This window comes from Periplaneta americana, chromosome 3 (genome assembly GCF_040183065.1).
Source record: "Periplaneta americana isolate PAMFEO1 chromosome 3, P.americana_PAMFEO1_priV1, whole genome shotgun sequence".
NCBI lineage: Eukaryota > Metazoa > Arthropoda > Insecta > Blattodea > Blattidae > Periplaneta > Periplaneta americana.
The window spans coordinates 119,696,567-119,708,596 of record NC_091119.1 but is presented as its reverse complement, the minus strand read 5'-3'; the positions used below and the strand labels follow the sequence as shown (position 1 = coordinate 119,708,596).

The following is a 12,030-nucleotide window of genomic DNA, read 5'->3' as shown; positions in this document are numbered from 1 at the left end:
AAACTGAATATTAGCGACTGCCCTAGTAATGTTTTAAGGAGCATCAAAATGACACTAAATGCATCATCATCATCATCATCATCATCATGTAGCTTCCAATGAGTTAGACAACAGATTGGCCCATTCCGGTCTCATATTAGAGATTGAGAAGTCTCTTCAGTGGTCTTCCAGGGTTTCTTGTACCTGCAGGATGTAATGTTTTAGTAATCTAGGATATGTGCTGTGGGGCATCCTGTTGACATGTTGTAACCACTAAGACTTCTAATTTAAAATTTGTTCAACGACTGATGTCATTCTCAATTCTTCCAGAATTTCTATACTTGTTTTTGTAGCTTTTCCATTTGTAACCTGCTGTTCTTAAATATTTCATTTCTGTCGTAGTTATTCTTGATTTATCTTTTGCCTTGATTGTCCGGTTTTCACAACAGTATAGTAAATTCGGAAGACCCAACACATTATAAAATCTTAACCACGTTTTAGTTAAAGTTTGTTCTGATTTAAATATATTGTTAATGACACCAGTAATCTTTATGAAAGTGTTTAATTTCAATAATTTGGTTATTTATGACAATTTTGCTTTTTATCAGTGACTGACCTTTAAAAGCCATTGACTTTGTTTTCTGTATAGATATTATTAAGTTGTATTCTTGTATTATTTTTGTAAGGTTATATGTTGCTTTCTGTAGGTTATCTTCTGAATTGTATATTATAACTGGTCATCTGCAAATAGTAGAGGTGTGATTTGTTTATTGTGTGAAATTGGAATTTCAGTTATATTTTCCTTTTGCCATTTTGCAATAATATCGTTTAAATAAATAAATATATATATATATATATATATATATATATATATATATATATATATATATTGCATAACACTGATGATAATGAACATTCTTTGCTTACTCTTTTATCTATAGTGATTTTGTCAGACAATTTTGAGTCATAATTGATACAAAGTTGGTTATGAACAGACATCGAATTTTAAGCCAAATGCCTCTCCTTTAGGAGAAAGAAAAAATTATTATTAATATTTACGTTTAATGAAAATTAAAAGCTATTCACAGAGCTTGATAATGCCCTAAAATGATTGTTAGAGCCTAATTTGTTAATATTCGTCTCAAAATGCCTAAATCAATGTAAAGTTTCGTTACTGTATTTCACTATTTACTTACATCCTCATATATGTAAGCAATATTAAAATCAGTTTTTCATGAATTAACATACCAGGAAATGCAACAATGGATCGAACATTGTGTTTTCGTCAAAAAGAATTTCAACAATAATGCTGTATAATGGTTAGTTTAAATGTCTGTTACTCTTTCCCTCTCTATTTGTGTTGAGAAGTTTTAAGTAGTAGGATGTTATCCTGTGCAGCTTAAAGCTGAAAGATAAAAGTGCAACATCTATGCTGATCTGGCAATGGCGAACAGAATGTCCACAATTCACTTTCAATGAAAAAATAATATTCTGCGAGATTTGTAGCAAACAGGTAGGTAACAATTGCTGCAATATATTTTAATGAGTAGGTACGCCTATTATAATATTTATACATTGACTGAGGTATGCTGATGTGAAATTCTTTTAAAGACAACTACACTTTAAGCTTTTAAATTTCAATAGTTGAAGTATTTACGGGTCATTGAGATTTTGGTTGTTCAAACCAAGTAATTGCAATAAAACATTTAGGATTTTAATTCAGTTAACAATTGCTTATTTTGTAAACAAAGGCCTACTACAGTCGTTATACTCTGGCAATATAGATGATTCTAAAGTTCTGTTGTTTCGTACTGATGCTACCTCATGCATGGTTGCTGCACCTTCACTTCTTAAAACATTTTATCATTCATGCAACCTTTTAGCACATGCCCTTCACACGGTTTCTCAAATAATCAGGAACGAATTCCCTCTTGTCAATTCGTTCATTTCCAATATGAAAAAATGTTTTTGTAAAGCACCATCCAGAATTTCAATATTCAGAGAGAAATGCCCATTCCACTCCCACTTCAGTCTATAACAACACGAAGGGGAACATGGATTCAGTCAGTGGTGTATTATTCTACATATTTTAAAGTAATCACAATTTTAGTATTCAAGAATTTCCTGAATCCAATACTGCAGCATGTGTGAGAGCAGTGAAAGACTGACTGCATGACCCGTCAGTGAAAAAAGATATTGTCTATATAACATCAAACTTTTCATTCATACCTCTAAGCATTGAACAATTAGAATGTAAAAAAAAAAAAAAAAAAAATCTCTTTGTAGCCAAATAGCAATAATAAAGGACACTCAGGTTAATATACAGAGTGGGGTGTGGGAACTTCCTTTTCTGAAAATGAAATAAAACACTGTTCATGTTTCAAACCTCTTTATTCTTATTTTTCGCCTATTACACAACATTGGAGATTTGATTTTACACCATTTTAAAAAGAATATCTTGTAAATGTCGTCCTCCATTGTCAATACACTGGTTCAGTCGAATTCGGAAGTTTTGGTCCATTCTTTCAAGCACATTGGCAATTACAGCTTGGATCTCTTCTGTAGGTCTTCCAGAGTGTGGGGACGATCGTTATAAACTAGGGATTTGAGATAAACCCACAGGAAAATATCACAGGGGGGCTAAATCAAACGAGTGTGCAGGCCAGTTTATGTCACCTCGCAGGGAGATCAGTCGTTTGGGGAAGGCAGCTCTCAAAATATCCATTGAAACCCTGGCAGTATGGGCTGTGGTCCCATCTTGCTGAAACCACACATTGTTCAGATCGATTTCTTAGAGAACAGGTAAGAAAAACTTCTGGGTCATTGTCACATAATGGCCTGAATTGATGATTACAACACGACCATTTTCTTAAAAAAAAGTAAGGGCCAATGATCCCTACTCTTGACATTGCACACCATACCGTGACACAATCCGAATTAAAGGGCATATCATGAAGTTCCTTGGGATTTGTTTCACTCCAGGACCGTATGTTCTGTTTGTTAACACAGCCCCTGAGGTGAACACAAGTGCGTTGTTGGGTAAGGTGTCAACCAGCTGTTCACATGATGTTTGCCGGGTTACATAATCAGGTTCCATCAGTTGTTGGACTGCAACCATGGGTGCCGGCAGGAGGGTGCAAGAGGGTGCTGTGGATTTGTACCCCCTACGAAATTAGTACGCTACATGAAACTGCAGAAACAGGAAATTATCAATTTTTTAAAATATAGAATTTCAAAATTATTTTATTTTCAAATAATAAATTTGCAAAAAAAAAAAATTACTTACCACCGTATATTTTAATACACATAAATACACAATATTGCGTGCGCACGCACACACACACGATGCTAAATAACCTAAGATGTTGATAAAACGTCGTAAAATAACCTACTAAAATAAAAAAACACACACACACAAAAATTAAAAAATCAGTAGACCCATAAATGCTCAATTATTGTCTGCAAAACGCAAAAAATGAAATAAAACCGATTATATTGTATGTAACAAACTATGACAATTTAAAATCTCGCAATTACGCCAACGAAATGGACAACTTTATTTAGACACGCACAGAATTCTTCTCCACAAATTGCACTCTTGAAATAAAATGTCCAGTGCTCCCTAACGTTTAGACTTATAGCTATCTCGTACTCTTGTTTGACATTACAATATTATAGTAAGGAACAGAGTGAATTATGCAAGTTATTATGACTGTACGCATATTTTAAATTTCATCTTAATTTTTTTGAGATATGATCTCTTTTGTAACAAGATGTGTCCTAGGGATACTGCAAGAGTATGTAAAATTTTATCAGTAAAACTCAGAAGTTCCGACATTCTGTCCTGTGTGCATGGCTGAAGCAAGAGGCTTAGAGTAAACAAATTCATGCAGTGAATCTGAGTTACTACTCATAGCCATGTCTATGGCCAAAAGGGTCACTGTCTAAAAAGGATATTCTAATCATGCCAGCAACGCAACGTAGCATGAATTGTGTCAGAAGTAGACACTGTCTCACACTTCACAATCACTTTACATTTAGTTCATACACAAACAGAACACAGTACAGTACAATCTATGATCTGATCACAAGAAGACTGACGAGTAAATAGTTATGTCAAATCCAACTACAGTAGATTCAGAGAATTATAGGTAAACGTTTTATTACAGGAACTCGGATATAGGTTATATGTTAATTGAATGAGGTTTATAAATTTTAAAATTATATATTTTCAATCACAGGACGAACAATTTGAAAGTAGAGTATTTCTTCAACTAGGGATTACATATTTTGTAAGCTGTGCCAAACACAAACTAAAGGGTGGAAATGAAGATTCACTGAAGACCACTGTAACACCAAAAAGTATTGTAAATATATAGCACTGTTGGAGCAACATGAGGAGGAAAAAATTTAATTCACTTCAAATTCTAGTAACCGTAGGAGACTTTTTATTTTAATAGGTTATTTTACGATGCTTTAGCAACATTTTAGGTTATTTAGCGTCTGAATGAGATGAAGGTGATAATGCTAGTGAAATGAGTCTGGGGTCCAACACCGAAAGTTACCCACCATTTGCTCATATTGGGTTGAGGGAAAACCCTGGAAAAAACCTCAACCAGGTAAATTGCCCTGACCGGGAATCGAACCCAGGCCACCTGGTTTCGCGACCAGACCCGCTAACTGTTACTCCACAGGTGTGGACACCGTAGGAGATTTTTCATGACATTTGTGAAATGATAGTGGGGGCCATCATTCCATTTCATAATGCAGACAACCCTTTTTTTTTTTTTCAAGGAGTTCACAGAAGAATACACACACAGGAAACTTCTGAGTCAACAGTTCGCAAAAGGTTCCTGAGCGGTTGTCATAGTGACGTTTTAGCCAACATAAGAAAAACAACAGACGAAATAGGGAGATTTGTGGGGATAGTCCTTCCTGAAAGATCTCTAATACATTTTTGTTAACCTCAGAGATACTTGAAAAATTGTATCATAGAACCATTATATGCCTAATTCTATTTTAGAATCCAATGTTTGTGTTTTCGCCAGATGGAGTAAAACATGACAATGTCCTCTTGCTAGCCACTGATGGTGCTTCTTATACGATCAAAGCAGGCAAAACAATAAAACGACTATATCCTTACATGTACCATTTAATGTGCCTTGCTCACTGCCTCCATAGAGTAGCTAGGACTTTAAGAAGTTCATTTCCAGAAGTGGACAACTTCATTTCAAATATGAAAAGGGATTTTTGAAGGCATCTTCTTTCTTAACAGTCTTCAAAGAAATGGCGCGAATAATTCCGGTATCCCCAAAGCTAGCACTAATAACTTGTTGGGGTAGGTACTTGGTAGAATGCAGCAAGCTACAATGTTAAATATTATCAACAAATAGTAAATGTATTAACATTCTTGACTTTGAAGAAAGTGCTTCAATTGCAATAGCCAAGTATCTGAAGTTAGAACAGCTACTAGACTATTTGTTATAGGCCTATATTGAATGCAACTTCAAAGATTTGTTCAAAATCATCACACTATTGAAAATTTTTAACACCGACAGAAGATTTGTCTACTATGGAAGATCAAGTCATTGCTGGGGACAAGCCATAGAGGTGAAACAAAATCTGTAAAATGTACTAGAGGAAAAATTTAGAATATTCCTATCACCTTCAGATAAGAGATTAGTTGAAAACAGAACACAAAGTACTAACAATGCAAATATTAAGTTTGCATCCATTTACTCCATGTGATGCAGAAAGAAGCTTTTCTCAGTACAGATCCTGTTTTACCAGCAATCAAAGAAGTTATTTGTTCGAAAATCTGTGAATGCTATTAAGTTATATGGCCATACACTGCAATAAACTTTACGAAAAGAAATCAGAACATTAAACTTGTTAACTATTCTTGTTTTTATACCTATCATATGTATTGTTTATTTTACTCAATGTCGCATCATATCAATATGGTGCTATAACTTAGGCAGTGACCACATTTTCATTAGATCCGACTATACTTTTAAGTTGAAAGTGTGTTTAAACTGAAGTTCTGTCCCTAGCTAGAATGGAACAGAAGAGCAGAACTTCCGAGCTTTATTTACCACGGTTACCGTAATTTCTTATACATATCCGCAACTTTTGAAAGCTTACCTTCTAACAGATTTGTCACAGACATTCCATTCCACAATGTTCTGATCATCACAGCTGAACAAGCTGCACTCTCTGCTCCATGCAACATGGTTCACTGTGGAACTGTGCGCCCCTTCCAGTTGACCAACAATGCTGCCACTGGCAACACTATATAACAAAATATTGCCAGCAACTGTCCCTAGTGCTACAATATCTGTTTCTGTCTGACCTTCGGCAGACTTTCGCCTCTTCTTTTTCCTCGGTGATGTCTGTCAGAAGAATTGTTAATAATTAAACAGTAATTTGACACACACATAAGTTGTAATTATCAATGAGGGTGAAGTACAAAATCTGTATGACTTGAGCTGTTATTGCACGGATTGACACTGTTGAACATAGAAGTTATCCCTTGTACAAATCATTAGGTTAACTTGGCTTACTTTAATCCCTAGTTCAGTGACAAGGATAGAGGTTTCAGTGAGGCAGTAGTTACCCATTGTACAAACAATTATAGGTTAGCTTGACCTAGCTTAGTCCCTAGTTCAATGACAGGGTTAGAGAGTTTAGTGGGGCAATAGTTATCTCTTGTACAAACGACTAAGTTCGCCTGGCTTTGCTTAGTCCCAAGTTCAATAACAGTGACTAGAGGGTTTAGTGAGATAATTGTTATCCCTTGTACAAGTGATTAGAATAGTTTGGCTTAGTTTAGTTCCTAATTCGGTGACAAGAATAGAGGGTTTGATCACAGCACAGTTACCTCTTTTTGTCAACTTTTGTGTCCACTTTCCCATCACATTATCAATTTGACTCCACCACTTTCCACATATGAATGGTAACTTGTAGCAACTTGAACGCAGATATTGTGGATAGTGTACATGTGTGTAGGCCGAGACGTAGATGGGAGGATAATATTAAAATGGATTTGAGGGAGGTGGGATATGATGATAGAGACTGGATTAATCTTGCAAAGGATAGGGACCGATGGCGGGCTTATGTGAGGGTGGCAATGAACCTTCGGGTTCCTTAAAAGCCATTTGTAAGTAAGTAAGTAAGTACATGTGTGTGTATAATTTGTCTAAATCAGCGTTTCTCAAACTATGGTCTGCGGACCACCTGTGGTCCTCGAGGTCTGCCCTTGTGGTCCTTCAAAAAAGACAGAAGAAAAAATAAAATTCAAATGAATTGCGTATCACTCTATAGCTAAAAATCTCAGAGTTTAGAAATGATACATGGCAATCGCCTTCCACTTTTTCTCCCAGTACTGACATTTTATGAAATTTATTACCCTATCCGTGTACCGACTTCCCACTCTACTCTCAACAACAAAAGAGGCATTTAAAGCACTATGAATGTACATCTGGCGCCGCGCTTGTAAGCCAGCTAGGGACCACTTGAATTCATAACAGAGGACTGAACCTTTTCATGTATTTATAACTGTCTTAATAGTTTTGCCAACACCCAGACTGCACATTGAAATGGTCACGTACTGTACGTCGTACACCAATAATACAATTCTGAGGTCACAATTTGAAACATATTTTCCAAGTAAATAGTACTAATGTTGATGGGTTCGTGATCACTTTCATTGAGATATTAAAACTAGCAAACTTTCATTGAGTGAAAGAGAACAGTTAATTGAACTCTAGAATGAGACCAGACTTAAAATGAAATTGGAAGCGGAAGGTATGGTTAATTTCTGGACCTCATCACAAGTGAAAAGAGAATATAGTGAACTGTACAATGGTCCTTTAGAAATTATAATTCAGTTTGCTTCTAGATCATATATGTAACAGATAGGTCACCGCTATGTTAAAATCGTTTGCACTTTGAAGAGAACAACTGCCAGGATCGCCACCCGTCCTCCGTAAACGAACACGAGATGCCAGTACAGTCGCTAATGCAATTCAAATGGGAATTATTACGTGACTCCTTATGTAACAACTAGATGGCAATGTAGTAAACCTGACAAAAGTTGTTAACGTCAAAGCCTATAAGGCCGACCTATCTGGGGTACATATGATCTAGGCTTCTACGTATCTGTGTGAGAAAGGGTTTTCATAACTAACTCTAATAAAAACAAAGTAGGTTACCGAAATCGATTCGATGTAAGTGACGATCTCGAACTTAAGCTTACCAGCTTAAGAATAACTGTGCAAAAATCGGCAGGCTCATCCATCTCATTAATGTGAATACCGGTACCAACACTTATTTATTTTTTTTTTTTAGTTAATAAGTTAAAGATTATCTAAACTCTGATGGCCTTGAATTATTAAAGAAATAAAAATGAATTTTCTTCTATTAACATTAGCTTAATTAGTTAATACTAATATAAAATTAATTTAATTTAATTAATTTTAATTAAATCCATTTTAAAAAGTAAGTAAACAAGATATTAAAATATGCTACAAAAATGATAAATTTGCTTTCGAAGGGAACAAGTGTAAGGTGGTCCATGGAACTGTTCTGAATTAAAAAAGTGATCCCCACTTAAAAAAAGTTTGAGAAACGCTGGTCTAAATTAATAGCTGATTAATCTAGATATCGGATTTGAGATTTTAACTTTCAAACCCCAAAATATGACAATTAATTCTGCTTACAAATCACTGGGATTTGTAATTCGAAATTATTCGCGCAACCACCTATATTTAGGTTAGATATTTATAAATTTCCTGGTTAGAAGCAAGTTGGAATATGCTAAAATAATTTGGAATCCTTGTTGCAAAAACAACATTCATTCAATTGAGTTGATACAGAATAAATTCCTTGGATTTCTATATTATAAAACATCCAGAATACTTGTCCATTCCAATTCCCAAATAGATGATTATTGAGATCAATTTTTGGTTTGCATACACTCAATGACAGAAGAATCACTTACTCGACATTTCTAAGAAAATTACGGTAAAAACGTAATACGGCGAACGCTAAGCTCCGCCCACGACCCCGTTCCAGTTTTCCCCTACAAGCTCACCACACACTCTATGTGATAGGCTAGTGTTGTGTCGAATGCACATTTCTGTGGGTGGGGATAACTTCCCCTACTGGCGTTCGCCGTATTACGTTTTCGCCCCATTCAAATATAGCCTATATAGAAGAAATTTGGTATTTAATATCCCAAGATTGAAAAATTGTTTCATATGAACTCACCAAGCCAAGTACTTCTCCAGAAAAATTAAACAAAAGGCGCACTTTTCTTTTGCTTCACAGCAATTTCATAAAAATAAGACAATTTCTGCAAACAATTAAAACTGATTGAAAACTGTCATGTGGGTACCAGTACTCAAATGAAAGCTAAAATATGAAGTTTTTTAATATGTCACTCATATATGAGAAATATGGGTATCGTTCTTCCTTGTGCAATTTGTTCACATATTGAAGTTTAAGTAAACAACAATCTTTATTCTTAGAATTTTTTCACTGTAATATTTAGAGCTCCTACCTGATTAGAGTATAGTTGTATAAAACATGTCATTCTGAAGTTCAGACATCAGAGCATATAGTGCAAGGAACATTTGTTGAAAATGTATGTTAAACTTTATTATATTAATATATTACTTTTATATATCGTTTGTCCCACCCGTAATACAAAAACTTATAACCGACAATTAGGCTATATCTTAAAATACTAAAAAGAACAGATTTGTCTGCGTTTGTCGAATGCACATCATCATGCTTACGAAAAGGCATTTTTCAGTGCCAATAATTTAATTTGTGTGCATAAGGTTGGAACTTTGAAGTAAGAGGGAAAGGAATGAATCCGTGTTCTCAAATTTATCCAAAAAAAAGTTCAAAATCGTGGAGTGGTCGTCCTCTAGAATTACCGGCATACCAAAAAACTGAACAAACCAAACCTAACCTGTCACTGATACTCGATGATGTCCGCCATTTGACCAAGTTTTTCTATAGATTTATCGTCTCGCCTACAGTCATCTACGTCCTACATACAAACACCTCATAAAATTGTATTACGAAGTAAAGTTTTTGGAACGTCTACACTGTTTTCGTAGCTCCAAAATTTCCCATTAACCTAAATAATTGAATAAGGATCCTGAATGAACACTGAGGTACTTCTGAGCTAATTTTGATTATGCACATGGCTTACCGAATTTCTGGATGCTAACCACGTAAGACAGGTACACGGAGAGGACAGATGTAAGTTTGGTGTGTATTCTTGATTCAGTACTCCAGACTGTGTTTCCCACACCTTTAGTTTCCCATCTGCACCGCAATAACCGAAGTACTTTCCATCTTGTGAGAAAGCCGAACACTCATTACACGCCATGTTGAGTTTACGATGGTACTAAACGAGTACACGTGCTAAACATTGAAGTTCAGTGTTGAGCTTTCAATAAAACTCTAGAAACAATAACTGTGTCTCTGACACTACCTAGACATATATAAGTTATTACAACTTTTCTAAAACAGATACAAAATTAAAACTTGTTTTGTGTGTCATATTAAATATCACTGAATATATACTTAAAATCACTCACGTTTCCACACAAACCACAACTGACCATAACGCAAAGGGTTGCCAAAATCAGGCGTTAGAATTTCCCTAATATTTACTACTTTTTTCCCTGAAAATCACTGAATTTCCCTAAAAACTGCAAAATATACTATGTACGGGCACATAATAAATTATTGCTATTTTTACAGGCAAATTACAGTATTCATTCAACAGATTTTATACATCAATATGTTGCTAGAAACAGAATATCATCCTATGATACCAGAATATCAAGTCGTATCTATTAAATGCACAGAACAAACACAAAATAATGTCTATAGCATCACACATAACCAACAAAACACTGAGTTAATACATATTAATAAATATTATTTGCTCAAAAATACTTCAGAATAAAGAAATACAATAACATAACCGACCTTTCTCATATCAAAAAATTATTTTGGGTGGTGGTTCATATTCACTCAATACCGTAAAGAACTTCTGATTTCCGTTTAAAATTACACATGGATCTAGATCTGAATTTTGATTTCATACCATTTTGAATATGAAACCCTTAATAAAAAAAAACCCTTATTATTCTCCTACTGTGCAATAATCCTGCAATTGTTGAGCTGGCAAGTTGAAGCCTTTGTTTTCATGTTGTTTACGGACGAAAAAACCATCTCCACAGAAGCAGTAGAATGTGGTAAAATCAAAATATGCCCAACAAGATTAATAAAGAGTGGAAATGCCATCGTACCGGTAGTCATTTTTCTTTGCATGAGCAATTTCCTCCCAAAAAGTTTCCGCAGATATAGCCTATCTTTATCCGTACGGTATTGGGAACAGTAGTCTTAGCACAGCCTTTCCTACAGTTGCGCAACTCATACGCAGTGTGGCCAACACATAAATTGTATCCCCGTCAGTATAACACCTGGAAATCCGTCAGAATCCGTCAAAATTAAAAAAAAAATAATAATAATAAGATCCAATATATACAAACAAATTTTAACACAACTTACTTACCAATTCTGATTAATATAATCAATCGTCAACATCTGACTTGACTACGAGGAAGTCTGAAACAGGAGATTCTTAAACACAGTACGGAACAGGCAGGGCTGTTCAAATAAAAAGTAAAATCTCCCAAAAAATTAAACAATTAAAAATGACAGCAGCTAATAATGTCAAAAGATGATATAAATCGTAATTCCCGCCAGAAAATCCGTCACCCGTTAAAGCCATTTTTCCCGTCCAGTTGGTAACACTGCTCATATGTATAAAATATGACAACATTTGACAACTGACGCGACCAGCGGCAGGCAAGTTATGTGTAGACTATAAATTTGTAAGCAACTGTACTTATGGTAATACTTATGCTTAAACTATAAAACGTCTTTGGGTAACACAGCAGAGAAATGACTGTGTATTAGTAGTAGTGGCGGCTCGTGAACATTTTCGTTGGTGGGGCCAGA

The 12,030-nt window shown here is 35.0% G+C and overlaps 1 protein-coding gene across 3 annotated transcripts in view; it reads right to left on the bottom strand.

The window, feature by feature from the left end:
- Positions 1–11,016, bottom strand: part of LOC138696452 (WD repeat-containing protein 43) — a 42,174-nt gene extending 31,158 nt beyond the window's left edge. The window contains exons 1-2 of one of the 3 annotated variants that reach the window (XM_069821442.1): positions 10,993–11,016; positions 6,124–6,371 (exon numbers count right to left, since the gene is read on the bottom strand). In XM_069821442.1, coding sequence (XP_069677543.1) covers positions 6,124–6,371; positions 10,993–11,001 — 257 coding nt within the window. In that variant the 5' untranslated portion in view covers positions 11,002–11,016. Of the gene's footprint in view, positions 1–6,123; positions 6,372–10,204; positions 10,638–10,992 lie in introns of those variants that run through there. The other 2 variants (XM_069821441.1, XM_069821440.1) reach the window with 2 other exon arrangements.
- Between the last annotated feature and the right edge of the window lie 1,014 nt (positions 11,017–12,030).